We start from the raw sequence: 18,049 nt of genomic DNA, 5'->3' as shown, positions 1-18,049 counted from the left end.
GTTGTTGTTTTGTTATTTTTTTCCTTTGGAGCTTGAAGAATTTTGTTTTAAAATTCTTAATAAACTCATAATAAAGCTAGTTAACTTATTCTCATTTTGACTTTTAATTATTAACTGCGAAAATTATCAGTAGGTTATAATTAATTAAGGATGACTTAATCATTCTTAAATTTTTTTTAAACCTTGGAATAATTTATTTCTTTTAAGTTTAAGCTGCAATGAACTGACATTAAGAAATATGCTTATTATAGCACAATCTCCTGCACCTCGTAAACAAAGAAGAGAGAGAACCACATTTACTAAGAGTCAGTTAGAAGTTCTTGAAGAGTTATTCAAAAAGACTCGCTATCCGGATATATTCACAAGGGAAGAAGTAGCAGCTAAAATTAAACTTCCTGAGTCTAGAATACAGGTAAGCAATTTAAAAATAGCATTAATATTTCATACAGGATGTTTTACAGTATTTTACAGTATTTAAACACATGCACGCACGTGAAAAAACACATGCACACACTTATGCAATCTGAGAATAACTAAGTGGAATAAAAAAAAAAAATACAGTTAAAATTATCATTGGCAGGCACCTGCTATTGCCTTTTCCATTTTGTTTGCATTTCTTTTGCCTTTTCCAAAAGTTTGCATTTCTTTCTTTGATTTTTATAATAGCAAATAACTAATAGATGTCACTATTCAATCTTAGAATTAACTTGTGCAACTTAGGTAAAGAACAAAATAAACCAACTAAAAATAAAATTCTAAACAAAAAATGATAAAAACTGCATATGGGTAATATAATAATCCAGAATAACATGCCAATTGGGTGGTACCATGCTCAAGGTGATGGAGAATGAAAAAGCCCTCGAGGCTAGAGGTAATCATATAGCCCAACCTGAGTTTTCTGAGTAGTACAGTCATGTTTGTTTGTTATTTGGTTTTTAGGAGCATTAGCAACTAAGGCCATATTGCTCCAGGAATATGCGGTGGTCATTCCCTGACCTTTCCGCATCCTCCGTATTTGGTGGAGACGCGATCGAATCCCGGTCTAATCAAGAAGCGTATGTTACGTACTGCTGCTCCTTCCCACCTGGCTACGGAGGTACCAGTGCAGTCATGCTGCTAGGACAGCTTGTGAAATTCTTTTAATGACTACATATGAATTTTTCCAGAAGGGACAAGGAAGTGGTTATCTCATATAGGGCAATGTTTCCCAAACTGGGGTCCATGAACCCCTGAGGGTCCGTAGACCAGTTCCAGGGGTCCACGAAACGTTCAGAAGGCATCAAGCAATATGTTTATTTTCTTAAAAAATATACTGATAGAGCCACAATGAGTTTCATTATAGAACATTACTTATTTTCGATACAATTAGTATATATAATTGTATACATATTTCAAATTATTCGTTCTATGTATAGCAAATTGGTGATAAATAAAATTATTATTATAATATTAATATATATTTATTTTATGTAAATGTTATGTATTATAGTTAAAAGTCATTGTCTCACTGTTTAGCTAGATAGGTGAGTAGTTTTGTACAAATTATTCACACAAATTACTTATACAAAAACTTCACAAATAACATATAACATATATAACAATTACTTATACAAATAACCTCACAAATAACATATATATGTTTTGATTTTTGTTGTTGTTGTTATTTGGTTTTTAGGAGCATTAGCAACTAAGGCCATATTGCTCTGGGGATATGCGGTGGTCATTCCCTGACCTTTCCGCATCCTCCGTATTTGGTGGTCACGGGCTCGAACCCAGGTCTAATCAAAAAGCATGTGCTACGCACTGCCGCTCCTGCCCACCTGGCTACGAAGGCGTCTTTGATTTTTGAAGGGGTCCGCTAACTTGTTTTGATTTTTGAAGGGGGATCCAGAAATCTCATTAGTTTGGGAACTGCTGGTATAGGGCAATGGTTAAGCCACATTTTGAGTGCTGAATACAAGTTTTCATTTTAGGAGTGGATTTGTATGAATCAGTGTGAAGAAGAGAAACAGGTTTAGTCAGGAGCACAAAAGGGTTCTCTTACCAAAAGAAGACCTAAGTTTTTTGTATGTTGCAGCATCTGGGAACCAGGCATCTACAAGGAAATGGGTTTAAGGTTTTAAATGAGTTGAGTAAACTAAATGCTGATGGCATTTTTACTTTTTCTTGGACGATGTTCATAAGAGACATATTTTTAAATTAAAAAAATAATGGTTGTAGGATCGATTTGTGAAAATTTGCTTTCAGCTGGAGAGTAATTGATTGTTGGAACAAACTTCCATTTGGTGTTGTGAAAGTGGGTAACACTTTTCTTTTATTCGACTATGAGAATAGTGGAATAGAAAAGAAGCGGAACAAGGTAATTCAGGTATTTTACTATTATCAATTCAAATTGTTAAAAATATCCTACTATTAGTTTTATTACTATCCACCTTAAGATGCAATTTATTAGAGGAGATGGACAAATTCTGTGGGTAGCTCTTTTATTTATTCTATTTTATTTTTATTTTGCTGTTACTGTATAAGCTTGCTTCCTTGCATCATTTGTCACTATTAACACTAAATGTATTGTTAATGTTCTCCATGGTTAACCATACTGTATTGGCTAAAAAGTGTATGGTCAAAGCCCCTATATTTAGCATGTGTACGTGTGTGTGCTCCACAACAGCAGTGAAGTGCACCAATATCTTGAATTTGTCATATGTCCATACTTTTGTAACATTCAGAGTTGTTATTGGTTTGAAAAACACAAGAATTCAATCTTATTACATGATTAAGAATTTAAAAAAAATTATAGTTCTTTTGTAACAGTGTGCTTGTTAAGGTAGATATAAAAGCAATATCTATGAGCATAATTTGTAACATGTACACAGCTCAGTCACTGTATAAGGTATTACACATTATCTCTACAGTTCTTCATTGTAATAAATAAATAATGAATTTCCATATAATACATCTGTTGGTGTGTTTGTTGGACATGACTGCATCTAGTTGCACTAGTTCTCTGGGGCAGAAAAATTAATAATATCAATAGGACATTTTTCATATAATGTGAGGGTGATAAAATGAAAACAGCATTGTTGGACCCTTTTCCTATAGTGGCGAGAAGTGGTATTTTCCTGTTTACATCTGGGAACTAGGTCTTAACATGTTCCTCTATCAAAGTATATTGTATATAAACTATCATAGTTTTTATGAAATAATAGACTATTTCATAATAGTCTATTATTTCATAATAGTCTATAATAGTCTATTATTTCTAATAGACTATAAATGCACTTATCATTGCATTTATATTCACTGTCTATGGACAAAATAATGTCAGTCTAATATTTTCAAAACTATACATAATGTAATATTTGTAACACTACACATTATATATACCCCTATCTTGGAAACTTCTTCAGCAGCAACTGGGACTAAAATTAAAACCATAAAATTATTTACATAACTTACCAAATTACAGTGTTACATCACGAGAGAACAAATTAGAATGACAAGAATTTTCATGAAAATAAAGCTTATTGTCTGACCTGGGTGCTTTTGCAGAAGGGGCAGCTTCATGGTTCATGGGTGGTGGAAGATTATATCATGGACAAGCTGTTCAGGATTGGATTTACATTATGTCTAGAGAATGTCTTTTGCTAACCTCATTAGAAAAGTCAGTTGCCTTATATTATAAACTTATTTTTGCTTGATATCTCTATAGTACAGTAAAATTTAAATGTAACAGCCTATATAGGGATAAGATCGGTCCGTTAAATTCAATTGTCCATTAAACTCAAAAGAAATATGAGATGTGATCAGGGGGTTCAGGAAATGCACTAACATTTGAGAAATTATGAAGTGTACTGGCTATATTGATCTTCTTTGAAAAAATTTCCTTTATGCTGTATTTATATATACTGATTGCCAAAATTTTTTAAAATCATCTAAAATTTTAAGGCCAACTTATATGCAATTTATATATAAAATCCTGAACTTGAATCAAAGTACTTGCTAGAAAGACAAAAAGACACAAAGCTAGAAAGACACAAATTAATACCAATATATTTATTGGTATTAATTTAAACTCATATTAATTTTATATATATGTTTCTCAAAAATATATCTTGTAACTCACCTTTTAAAACCAAATGATTTGTTTACTTTCATCATCAGACAAAAACAGTTTATGGAATTCATTGGACATTGTGTTTTCAGGTTTATTTGAGTTCTCAAAACATGAACTTTCACGATTGTCAATTTATAATATCAGATTTGCTTCCATATTGAACCATTGTGTACTCAATTGGCAGTACAGTACTAAACAAGCAATGCCCTATGCCTGTTGGTTTGGTTTCATGACCTGCTACATAAGGGAGTATTGTATATGCTTATCGCTTTCTATAGTTTATTGCGCAGTGTAATAAAGTGTCATTATGTAAACTTTTAAAAGAAATATACGATAACGAATTTTCAAGTAAAAAAACTAAGGGTCGACTTAATATGCCAAAATATATGGTAATATTAGTTTAGCATTAGCATCAGTTGTTGCAGATCTGTGACCTTTAAAGGTAAGCAAAAATCACAGGGTGCTAAATCCAATGAGTATAGTGAATGGGGGGGGAGAACTTTGGTGATTGATTCTTGAATGGAAAGTACTGATTGTGCAGGGCATTGTCATCATACAAGCACCAATTCATTGAAATATGCATACTAATTGAGGGTGGCTGCAGGTGCTGCAGTTTCAAGACGGAAATTCAGTTTCAAATTTTTGATAATTTCAACACTTCATTTCAGTACTTCAGCGGTCATAAATGAGAAGAAAAATGCTTCATATAGTGTTTCTGGTTTTCTTTCCAGTTGTCTGATACTGTATTGATAAATGAAAGCAATGCCAGTCTCCTCAGCTGTGAATTAAATTTGTTTTATTATTAATTAAAATATTTTAGCTGATGGTAAATACCGTTGGACTGAGGCAGTTATGTGACTGGGTCATATACAGATGAAAAGCTGTTCAGTGGATGCTATTATTTTCAGTCTGTTAGACTGAAATCCTTTAACTCAAGGGTTTAGTATTAGTATTGACAAAATAATGTTAGGAAGCACAAGCTCAGGTGGCATCAGTAAAAAAAGTAATAAAAATAAAAAATAAAATTTAAAAATAAAGTAATAAATGTTACCTTCCCTCACTTCATTCATCTGTTTCTTTCAGGTATTTATCCAGTTGTCTTCAAATTTAGATAAACTTCCAAATTCCAAAAAAGTAGATGGGAATTTATTCAGAGCTCATTCACACTTTGACTAAAGGAAATTTTTCAGACATCTAGTCTATAATTATCCTCTCTCAGTTTAAATTTATGCTCCAGTGTATGTCATGCAATTAAGCGTAAAAATTCTCTCAGCATTTTGTTTGGCCAAACCTTTTAAGGTCTTATACAGCTTAATCAGGTCATCTGCATATGCCTGGTTTCCAGGCATTGTAGCTTACAAAACTGAAGTCCTCAATATTATTGCCCTGTTCTCTACCTTTTCCAACACATTCACATCTTTCTAAAATGGAGTTTGCAGGCCTGTATGCAGTATTTGAGATGCAACTCAACTATTACTTTATATAATGAAATAATTATTTCTTTATCTCTATAAGCAAAGTTCCTATATAGCATTACAGAATTGCATCAGCTACATTTGTGGTACCCAAGTGGTATGTTATACTAATAACATTACTGTTACCGAGACTGAAGACTTTGCATTTTGGACTCTTATACTTCAGGGGCCATTTCAGCCCATCCAAATAATTTATCTAAGTCTTGCTGAAGTAGCATACCTAGATTACTGTCATTAACTACCCTGCCCACTTTTGTACCATCAACGTCATTAACCCATCAGAAGTCGCAAAAAAAGGATTGTTCTTCCTCTAAACATGCACAATCACTTTGACCCCACATGCATAAATTTTAAAAATCAGCAAATGATTTTAATATAAAAATGGATTTTAAAAAAATCAATTTTTATATTAAAAACATTTTTAATTAATTTTTGATGATAACTTCTGTTAGCCTTGCTAGCGAGTGTAAAACCTGCCTGTATCGATGAATGTGTGCAACTGAATGGCAGCCAATAATTGTATGTTATAGGTGCCACTCACATGTATATAATTAAATTTAACTTAATTCTTGAATTTTCTTAATTGTACAATAATTAACAGCAAATTCTGAATTTTCAAAAACAGCTATTAGCAGTTTCAGTTGTGGACAGTGTAGATGAAGGATATGAATTGCTGAAATATTGTCTGGGGTCTCATCAACCCCAGATTCACATCTTTCTAAAATGGAGTTTCCAGGCCTGTATGCAGTATTTGAGATGCAACTGAACTATTACTTTATATAATGAAATAATTACTTCTTTATCTCTATAAGCAAAGTTCCTATATAACATTACAGAACTGCACAAGCTACATTTGTGATACCCAAGTGGTATGTTATACTAAGATTACTGTTACCCAGACTCAGTTAACTAATAAGGACTTATGAAATAAGTCCTTATAATTTAACTATTAGTCCTTATAAGCCCTGAAATAAGGACTTATGATTAGTTAACAAATATTTGAAACATTAAGGGACAAAACCATGTTTTATTCCCTTATAATGCCCTATAAATCCCCACTAATAATATTAGTTCATGAAGAGCAATGTCTATTTTTAACTACTCTTTGTCTCCTACAACTTGGCCATCCCTTTTTCCATAGTACTAACTTGCTTTTAATGTCACATTGCTACAGTGTATACATTTAAAGCAAATTATTATTATTATTAGCCATATGGTGCACGGAAGCCTGAGGCTTATGCTGCACCAGACAAAAAAAAAAAAAAAAAATTCTGAATTATCCTGAGAGAGAGAGAGAGAGAGAGAGAGAGAGAGAGAGAGAGAGAGAGAGAGAGAGAGAGAGAGAGAGAGAGAGAGAGAGAGAGAAGTAGAAGTAGAAGTAGAAAGGAATCACCAAGAAAGAGAAGAATGGTGATACCTTTGATATATTCTGTGGTACTTCCTCAAACTTGGAAACACTTTCAATGCCTGTTCATTTTAATTAAAATGAAAAATAATAATTCCCCATATTAACATTATGAAGCATGCCATGTGAAATCTCCAGAAGGACCCCCAGTGTCATTATTGTTGATAACAACATAAGAGTAATTCTGATATCTGTGTATAAGATGGAATGAATAATAAAAACCTGGAAGTGAGACTAAAACCTTGATTATATTGTTGTCAAAAGGCTAGAATGAGAATGACAATATTTTCAAAAGCAGCACACATTTATTCATCTATGGGCTAATCTATTTTTTATAAGAGAAACAGAAGATGCTTCTAATGTTTTGCATAGTTTCACATATCAGATGTAATGAATGGTTGCTGAACATTGCTGAAACTTGCACATATTTTAATATGTGCAAGTTTCAGATATCAATGTTTCTGATATCAGCAATTTAGGATAGTTTGGTTGGTATTCTGATACAGAAATCTGATCAAATTTGAACCTGTGATGGAGGAATAAAGTATGTTAGGTGAGCTCGGAGGTTCCAGAATGGTTAATGGAAATTTTATAATTATAGGCACTCCTCTAGTTACATACAAACAGCTTACATACAACTCATAGATACGTACAAAGCAGAAAGCTACTCAAAATTAATAAAAATGCTGTATATCGAAAATATATTGACAGTTTCGAACCATGCACGTGAAGTGCCAAAATCAGCTGCCATATACAGTGGACTCCCACTTTATGATATTAATTCGTTTCAGAGACACCATCGTAATATGAACACAATAACACATTGTTTTTCGGTGAATTGTTCAAAGACCTCAGAAGTTGAAATTTTAAACTTCTGAGGTATATAACTAAGCTATTTATCTCTCTAAAAGGCCATTTTTATAATGGAAATTGTATTAGTTTTATATAAATTTATGTTAAATAAGCACAACACAAAAATTACTTTTAACTAAAGGATGCAAAAGCAAAATGTGACCAACATGTTTACAAATGCTGCTACTGGTTGAGAGGAAGGTTTTTTTTTTTTTTTTTTTGTTAGTTGTTGGCGCATAGGCTTCTGTGGCCATAATGCACCTCCCAAAGTTTTTGCAGTACTTTGATCCAAGCCCGAGGCGGGAATCGAATCCACGACCTTTGGGTTGCCAGGCAGGCACTTTACCCACCCGGCTAGCGCGGTCGGCAATGAGAGGAAGGACTATGTGGTCCAGTTGGAGACAATCATAAGACCTGAAATGGCTAGGCATCGGTTAACACGATCACTAGAATCAGCCACTTTATAGAATCAAATTTCGCCCAGCAAACAGAAAATCGATTACAGAAAACACAAAATTTGCAGACAGCATAAATGGAGCAATATGGCCTTAGTTTAGTTGCTGCTCCTAAAAAACCCTACTCCAACATCATTTATTGCTATGTTTGGTTATAAGAATCAGTTTTGAATGCCTTCATGATATTTTTCTAAAGCACATTTCTTAAGGTCACTACCATAAAACAATAAAAACAATTTGTAGTTTCCAGTTTATTGGGCTTTTCTGTTAGTGCTATCTATTATAAATGGATAGTAAATACGATCTTATTGAATTTGCGTTATTACCAATAGTGGAATTCTGTGGGTTTTAAGTTATGGTAAAATGTGTTCCTCTTCTTCATATAACAAACTTAAATAAATTTTCAGAATCTTCTCTTCATTCCTATTTTTTTAAGCTTCGTAAACTTGTTACTCCGTATCTCGCTTGTGCGTATCACGTGCGTGTAATTGAGTGCTTATCTTTTCTACTGTTTTAAATTTTACAACCAAACAAAAAAAACCCTCTTGTTTATTTTTGTTCTTTGTTTATGTGCTATACAGTACTGTTTACAGGTATTAGATTAAATTACTTTTGAATAAATACTGTACTCTACATTATTATTCATTGTGTTTTTATCAGCCTCATTTAACTTGATTAAAAATTGTAAAATGCTGTAAAAAATGCCATACGTATGGCCTGGTGAAGTTTGTTGGGGGTTATAATCTCGGTGAGTTGTACTGTATTGTACATGTATTTAATAACTATAATAACGGAAGTTGGACTTATGTACAAACCACAACTTATGTACATTAAAAAAAAAAAACAATTAGGTACGTAAGTTGAGGAGTGCCTGTATTGGTCCTATCTAGTAGACTGCATTGGGTTGACCAATAATTTCAGGAGATACAATCCAAGCACTCCACATGATATACCACACTACTACTTCTGAACATAATGGTTTCTTCACAAGATATATCTGATTGTATAGAAAATAATTTAGAAATTATTTTCTCCTCAAATTTGCCAATTTTATATCTTTATTTCTGATTTAATGAAAACAAGGTTCCAGTAAATAGCATTTGAACATTAAATAAGCAATTTTCTGATTAGTAAAAAATTTCATAAAGTGGCCATAGTGGGTTTTATTGCATGTCACGATGTAGTGTTCATTTTAAGGAGGAATATTACTTTCTTTGCAAACCTACTAGCATTATAACATCAACAAACTATGCAACCAGTGGTGTTCACCTCGCTCGGCAATTGAATGTCCACATTGATTGGAAGCATACAGTTGCTGTTAGCATAGATGAAACAAGAAACTGCAAAGTAAACAAGGAATCGCAAAGATGAAACAAGGAGCTGCAAATAAAATGGAAAGTGGAGTGGCCAAAGAAAGGGAAATTTTTTGGATAACCACGATGAAAATTTCCTTAGACTGGCAGGATTTTAAAAGAGTAGTTTCTACTAGCTAAGAATGTTGAATTAAGAAAAAGTAAAGTGAGATTACAGGATTTTGACATTTTCTCTCGAAGTTTTGAAGGTGTGTTTCACATACCTTAATGATTTTGTAATAACTACGAGCAAAGTGGAGGAGAAATTGTTGAAGTTAAACATAAGAAAGACACCTGGGGTTGATGGGATCCATCCAGTTTTATTAAAGGAGGTGGCAGAGGAACTAAACAAACCCTGAGCCATAATTATGAGAGTATCCTTGGACTCAGGGGAAGTGCCCACGGACTGGAGATGTGCAAATGTATCCTGAGTTCACAAAGTGGAATCTAAGGGTGACACGAGTAATTACAGACTAGTTAGTTTTTCTGTTCCAGGTAAAATAATGGAGTCATTGATTAAAGATGCAGGATCATATAGACAAGACTGCAGCAATAATTCAGACACAGCATCGGTTTGTTAAAAGAAAGTCTTGTCTGACAAATTTGATTGGATACTATGATGTGGTTACAAAGGAACTAGATGCAAAAAATAATTTTGATATCATATACTGTACTTTGATTTCAGGAAAGATTTTGACACTATTGCACATGGAAGATTACTGTACAAATTGGAGCAGTATGGTATTAAGGGTAAGTTTCTACAATGGATAAAAGGGTGGTTGAGTCGGAGAAGACAGAGTGGTAATCAATGGATGCTGCTCTTTGCGGACAAATGTTATTAGTGAAGTTCCCCAGGGTTCAGTGCTGGGCCCATTGTTGTTTTGAATATTTATCAATGATATTGATGAAGGTATATCAGGCTTAGTGTCGAAGTTTGCAGATGATGATACCAAGGTTGGCAGGGTTGATAATGACAGTAATGGCAGAGTGCTACTGCAACAGGATCTAGAAAATTTGGGCAGATGGGCTGAGAAGTGCCAACTAAAGTTTAACATTGACAAATGCAAAGTACTGAATATGGGTAGAAGTAACCCCGGAGGAATGTACCAACTGTGTGGTACTAAACTTAGGGTGGTAGAAAATGAAAAACACCTGGAAGTGATTTTGCAGTCAGATATGAAGTTTTCTGAGCAATGCAGACAGGATGCCAGAGCAGGTCATGGGGTGTTGTCAATGATATACAGGAATTTTTCTAGTAGGGAAAAGGAGGTGATTATCCCTTTGTATAAGGCAATGGTCAGACCACACCTTGAGTACTGCATACAGGTCTGGAGGCCTCATTTTAGGAAGGATGTAGAGTTGCTTGAGTGTGTACAGAGAAGGGCAACAAGATTGGTGAGGGGAACGGAGGGGTCCTCTTACCAAGAAAAGCTTAAGTTCTGAAAATTGCAGTGTCTGGAGACTAGGCACCTGCAAGGTGATCTGATTGAGGTGTATAAGGCCTTGAATGGGTTGAACACGCTTAATTCTGATGGGATTCTTCCACTTGGTCAGATTATGAACCTGAGGGGGCATAAATCAAAATTAAGAAAATACAGTTGTAGAATAGATTGTGTGGAAATTTGCCTTTAGCCAGTGGGCGGTTAATTGCTGGAACAAACTTCCATCTGTCATTGTGAAAGTTGATAGATTAAATAAATTCAAAGAGGAACTGGGCAAACATTTGAGGGAATTGTGTGAAATTTTTTTTTTTTTTTTTTTGGCTGATTATATAAGCTCATATGCTTGCTTTCTTGCATCACATGCCTCTATTACTACTAGTACTATATATATCAGTATAATGCAATAACATTTTTAGAAAGTGAGGCAGTGTTCTGAGAGTATCAGAACACTACATTGAACCTGCTAATTCACAGAAATTTTTTAAATATATGCAAATTATCACCATTAATGCATAGAGATAAGTGTATGAATTGTCATTGTGCCTGTATTTGCTATGATGAGCAAATTTTTGGAGGGTTGATATCACTATAATGAAAGGTCATTTGTCTTTAAGTCTGTGTTATCTTTCATCATAAATCCATCACATCAGCCAGTAGGACAGCCTGAATAGCTGTTAATGGAACCTGAAGAACTGAAGTTAATCTGTTTACTGTGACATCATGGAACTTGCTTAGAATTGAACTCTTATAAGAAATTTCAATTCTAAGCATAATTCAGTGCACAGAATTATGCAGAACCAGTCAGTGATGAGCTTTTTATGCTTTTAATGTACAGTGGTCACACATCTATCATATATTTGCCAGTTATAGCGTGTATTCAGAAGCCAATTCATATATTGTGCAGATTGAAAAAAAAATAACTTCAGAACTGCTCATGAGGGGGAGGGGAATCCTACTGCCTCTGCCTGAGATCAATTAACTGACCCCAGTTGAAGAGGACCTTAAAAATTCTGCCACTCTATGAAAGGACCTTAACCTGAACCTCTTAGAACAAATTAAAAGTTAATTTCTATTATAGAAATTGAAGAGATATTGTAATAAAATGATATATACTGGACTTTTGTGTTTTAAGTAGTAAAACAAAGCTTAGCACATTCAAAATTTCCTTTTTTTTTTTTTCTTGAATAAATTGTTGGTATTAGGTTAGAATAGGATCCAACTAAATCCAACTATGCTTTTAATGTACAATAATTTAAGAAATGCCATAAATTAACTTTAAAAATATACAGGGTGCTCTTTCAGCTGGTGTGTGCGTGTGCACTTCAGCATGTACATGCATATTACATTAGCATCACAAATGCTAAGATTCTGTGAAAATCAGTAAAACCTATAGCAACATGGTACTTATCGTAAAGTGATTTCCTGATTTAAACCAATTTACCCCTGCTCAGTACCAAGTTTCATTTGAATAACACATTTTTTTAAATACATAACTTTTTTTTTAATATTATTTTCCTTGCAACTGTATGAAAAATGAATTTTCTTTTTTTATATGATAGGTATGGTTTAAGAATCGAAGAGCAAAAACTCGCCAGCAACTACAAATGGAACAACAGAGTGGAGGTGGAAATTCTAAACAGCGCTCTAAAGTAAAAACCCAACCATCAACTCCAAGCTCACCGGTTAATAAAGAATCTGTATACAAGCCACAAATTCTGCCAACATCTCTCACATCTTGTGTGCCAGGAATAAATTCTAATGGAAATAATAATGCTATATGGAGTCCTGCTGTTCTTTCATCAGTGAATGACTATGTATCTAGTAATAGTTGTATGCAGCGATCACCTTATCAGATGACTAGTTGTCAGACTTCACAAAATTCAAACTGTTATTCTCAGACATATGCAGCATCATCATATTATGGAAACATGAATATGGAATACCTTCCTCCTTCCGTGCCCCATGCACAGTTAAATTTTGCTTCAATATCATCAAATATGGCCTCACATATGTCTAATCATACTATTCCTCAGCCACTGACTCCACGTACGGCTGTTAATGGTGGACTTCCTCCAAGTGAATGCCTTGAGTCTTCTGATAAAGCACCTTGGAAATTTCATTGTCTGTAAATATATTGAAACATGTAGAGAAGCTTGTTGCATTTTAAGTTTGACTCATCTACCCTGTGTTATACAGTAGTCTTTCTCGTTTCTCTTCTGCCCCTCTTCTATTGTAACCACATTGAAATGCCATAAAATATTAAAATAATAAAATGTTTATCTTGTTAGATTTTTATGCTTTTAATGTACAATAATTTAAGAAACAATTGTGTCATTGATTCCTTTACTAAAACTCTTAAAATTTTTTATTTATATTTTATTACAATGGTAAATGAATCTCAGACATCTTTATTTCTATTTTTTTTAATAGTAAACTGGAAAAAATATATGATTTTGAACAAAATTAGATAGCAGTAGCAGCCTTATTTTGCATTTTGTAAAATTATATTTTATAGTAGCAGACTTAATTAGATCAAAAAAAATTGCCGTGCTGTTTTTTTTTTTTTTTTTTTTTTTTTTTTTTTTTGTTTGGAAAACAGAATATCGTGTTATGCACATATTGTTTTAGTAACTATTAGACAATAATAGCAGACTGTTCTTTTAAGAAGAATCAAAATTGCATTTAGCACCATATAGGTTATTCGTCTTTTGCTGCTAAATTGTCTTAACTGGACAAAGCATACCTTTATAAAATTGTCTGTATAATTTTAGATTAAGTTTTTATTTATCCATGCTGTCATTGAACAGGTCAAAATGTGGCAACCATTGGATGGTTATGGTATCAGTTAGTAGGATAGGTCTTTTCAGAGATGGCCTGTGGCATTTACATTTGGCTTATAGTGCTTGTATACTGAGACAATTACTTAACCGTCTATACCACTAACACTAACTGTTAGTGTGATGTGTCATGTCAAACCAAATATTAAGGGAATTTTGGCTACTTGTATGAAAGAACTTAGATACTTACTGCTATTCTCTTAATTAGGTCAAATTGCTAATGAACAATTAACTTGTCTGCAGGCGTGAAAAGGATTATTCTTTATTCTTCCTCTGATTGTGTGGAGTCACTTAGACCCATGTGCTTACATTTGAAAAATCATCAAAAAATAATTTAAGAAAAAGCACAACCAAAATTTACAAAATTATGTTAAGAAATCTACAAAGAATTTTTTCTTCTTTACTAGTTCTTAAAACATCAGTGTGTGTAATAATTTTTAGGAGATATTCTGAAAGCTCTTCTTGTTTAAATATTTAGTACAGGGTGTATCAGAAGTCTGGACCCATAGGGAAAATGAAACAATATATATATTTAGTTCATTTATTATTCAAATTGATTACCATTAACGTCCATACACATGAATTCTTGTACAAATGTTTTCTTTGAATGTTTCTTAAGAGAGGAATAATGATAACATTTTAATAATTCATAAACACAGCAGATGGGCTGGAATTGATTGGATGCAGTCGCTATGCTATGAAACCTCAACTGCATGGTACCTATCTTAATCAGAACATGAAGTTGAAAAAGAAAACTTTAGACAGAATGATTTGGTTTGATTTATGCTTACTTTATATTTTTTTTGCTCAAAATTTTTGTCTTAGGGGGTTATGTCTTAATCTTCCATCACTTGCACTCTAAATTTACCAAAGACGCTTGTGTGTGGCTTCTGTGAGACCCCTGCATTTTTTTAATAATAAAAAATTAATTTTTAGTTTTTTTTACTGAAGAGAAAAATGGTGATATATTAATTATGATTTGCTAAACTCAATTAAAAAATGTCAAACAAAAATAAATGAGAGAAACCAATAATAATAAAAGTTTTTATAGTGTTTTTAGAATTTTCAAGGATTGAAACTCAGATGCTTGCATTGCATCTGGCAGACACAACGTGAACGCAAGACTAAATGCTTGTTGCTGGTGTCTCACAGATACCACGTGGGAATGGGAATTGTTTAGAAGAAAGACAGACACTTTTGCTCACTTGCCATCTAAATGCTAAACAAAAAAGCAATGTCTCATAATTCATAGTTATTGAGATGAAAACAGAAAATACTGTATAACAGAATACTGGTGGACAAAGATACATGGGAGGATTTGTTTAATTTACAAATTTAAAAAAAAAATCTGAAAAATTTAAAGTGGCATCTGTCAGATGCCATACTGAATTAGAGAGAAAAACAACTGGAGGTTCAAAGTCACTTATTTAGGCCACTTTCCATTCCATGCTAATGCTGTAGAAGAGAAAACCTGGTAGGTAACCCTGAGCTGCCTGTTGTTTCTCTCTCTCTGCTATAGCAATAAGGCTAAGGGCAGATCCAGCATTTATATTTTTAAGGGGGAAGGGTGAAAACAGGAAAATTGTTTGTTTTAACCATGTATATACATGGTTAAAACAAACAATATATAAAAGAAAAATAATATAAATTTACCAGTCTTGCAGAAAAAGTTTTTGGCATCTTATATTTTTAAATATTTTATACATATTACAAAAAGTTATAAAAAAAATATATATTTTTAGTGCTTTTCAATAAATCATGTGGGGGGGGGGTATTATTCCCAGATCTTCTGCCTTTAATTTTCTTTTCACTTATGCTGTCAATTTCCTTAACATTTAGTTCAATGCAGAGTATCTATCACATTAGCAATTATTCATATTTTCTTTGCCCTTAAACCTTATATTTTAAAATAAATTGTTTAATTGCCTTTGACACATGGCATAGTGCATTCTGGAAGAGTGCCCCCATGAATTATTACCAAAGACCTCCACACCAGTACACACGTTACAGATAATTGAAATAGCATGTAGGTTTGCCTTTTGCTATAAAATTCCTATAGGAAGTAGTGAAATATCAAATTGATTCAAGCAGAGCATCTGTTTGCAGCAAACTATGCTCTTTCCTCCACTGTTATACCACTCTTAATGGCAGTTAGTTATTAGATACTCTACAGAATGGTTCAAGACCAGTGCACAACTATCAACTCTCGTTATTCTACAATACCAAACCCATTACTGAACAAATATCAGGTAAGATGGCATTAAGACTGATTCTAAAGCCAGATAACTTAAGCTTATATGCCTTCATAATGCAGTGACAGGTCCAAAGCATTATGAAGCTTCCGCATTTTTTCATTATTTCTTATTATTCCATTACACCTATAGAATGACACAATTCCTACACACAGTCAAAATGGCACAGACAATGTAAGTTTATGTGCTTGTATAATGTAATCAGAGGCTCAAAGAAAACTTGTGCTAATATTTGTATATTGTGAAACTTTTATAATTTCTATTGAGTGATATGTGCATTTCTAAGATCCCTACTGGTCTATTCCCTGGCTACAATATATGAATTATAAATTCATGTTTTCCATTTGCCATCAAGGAATCCAAATTTTAGAGATTATTATTTCAATCCATCACATTCTACACTAGTACTGTTATAATAATACAAATAAAATACAGTTTCAATTGGCAGTCTTTTAATGCATGATCACCAAATTGGGTGAGAAATATGTCCACATCTTATTTTTGCTACAATCTTAATACAATCTATGATAAGTCTGCAACAAGTACATTGCCAATAACAGAAAGCTATGGTAAGATACTTCTCACAAAAACTGACATAAGAGTGTGTCATATCATATTAATTACTATGTGAACGTTTTAGTATTTATAATTAGCATTTTGTTTTCTGGTGTGGTAGCAATACCATTCCAGTATAATGCCCACATTAAGTAGAGATATATTATCTGAGAGTTAAAGGTTAGTAGTATAGGTTTTATAAGTTATAAAAGTTTATCTGGAGCTCAAAAGTAAAAGAAAAGGAGGACAAATTAATTTCCATTGTTACCCTTGGTATATAATAATAAATAGAAAGAGTTAAACAGTGGAACCTGCTTTCCACTGTTTAACTTGTTGCTACTTTACATTATTTGAGTCAAACTACGTTTCATTTTTTGACTGGTTGCTGTTGTACCACTGTTAATTCCTTAATTTCTAAAAGAATTTAGGAAAGCATCAACAATTGTGCAGACTACCTTGTCTCTTCTGCCAATCATGTGTATTCAAAGGGTGCAAAATTTCTAACATGAAAAACTGAAAAAAATAACTCAAAACCGACAAAATCAGAGTCAATGTAAATTAGCAAAATATTAACAGAATTTCTTTTACCAGGTTCTCATCTATTGGGAACCATAAAGCCTTGGTGAATAAAAGGAAAGACAGCATTGATGGCCGTAAATGGATTTTATCTTTACTGCACTGCTGCTGTGAACAGATGAACTGTGTAAAAGTTTGTAAAAATGTTGTACATAATGTAGTCAACATGCCTTTTGCTAAAAAAGGAAAGCAATAAGGTATATTTAAATTATGCCATAGATACTCGAGTACAAGCTGACTTCAAGTATAAGTCACCACTCGTTTTGGGCCTCAGAAAGTTATAAAATGTATTGATCTGTGTATAAGTTGATATTAGAAAATGTATTTTGAGGGCATAGCTGATGCTGTCTAATTTGTTATATTTTTGGCATAACAAAGTAGGTGAAGTGTGCAAAACATTTCATCCAAAACCTCTTTTGATAATAAATGATTGGAATATTTAATTGCAGAAGCCACAGATTAAAGCCAGCTTCATATGACACTCACTTGAAAGTGAGCTTTGTATGACACTCATTTTCAATTTATTTCAACCATATTTGCAATTTTTGTGAAAGAATTAAAAAAAAAAAAAAAAAAACCTTAGTTTTACATGATTACCACTACTGTGTTACAACACTTCCAATTAAAACATAGGCACTGTAATATTAATTTCTTAAAAACACACTTCAGTATCTGAAATCTCCTGACTAGTCTGCAACAACAAAATGTACATGCTTTTGCAAAATGTTAAAGTT

The 18,049-nt window shown here is 33.0% G+C and overlaps 1 protein-coding gene across 1 annotated transcript; it reads left to right on the top strand.

The window, feature by feature from the left end:
* The first annotated feature begins 238 nt into the window (after positions 1-238).
* On the top strand, positions 239-13,224 carry LOC150088544 (homeobox protein OTX2-A-like). The gene is made up of 2 exons (XM_090370227.1): positions 239-412; positions 12,655-13,224. Exons 1-2 carry the CDS (start codon positions 239-241, stop codon positions 13,222-13,224), a joined length of 744 nt encoding a protein of 247 aa, XP_090226353.1.
* The last annotated feature ends 4,825 nt before the right edge of the window (positions 13,225-18,049 follow it).

Source organism: Mastigoproctus giganteus, chromosome 3 (assembly GCF_048544385.1).
Source record: "Mastigoproctus giganteus isolate SK-2022 chromosome 3, ASM4854438v1, whole genome shotgun sequence".
Lineage (NCBI taxonomy): Eukaryota > Metazoa > Arthropoda > Arachnida > Uropygi > Thelyphonidae > Mastigoproctus > Mastigoproctus giganteus.
The sequence above is the reverse complement of the archived record's forward strand: the minus strand, read 5'-3'. Positions and strand labels throughout refer to the sequence as shown.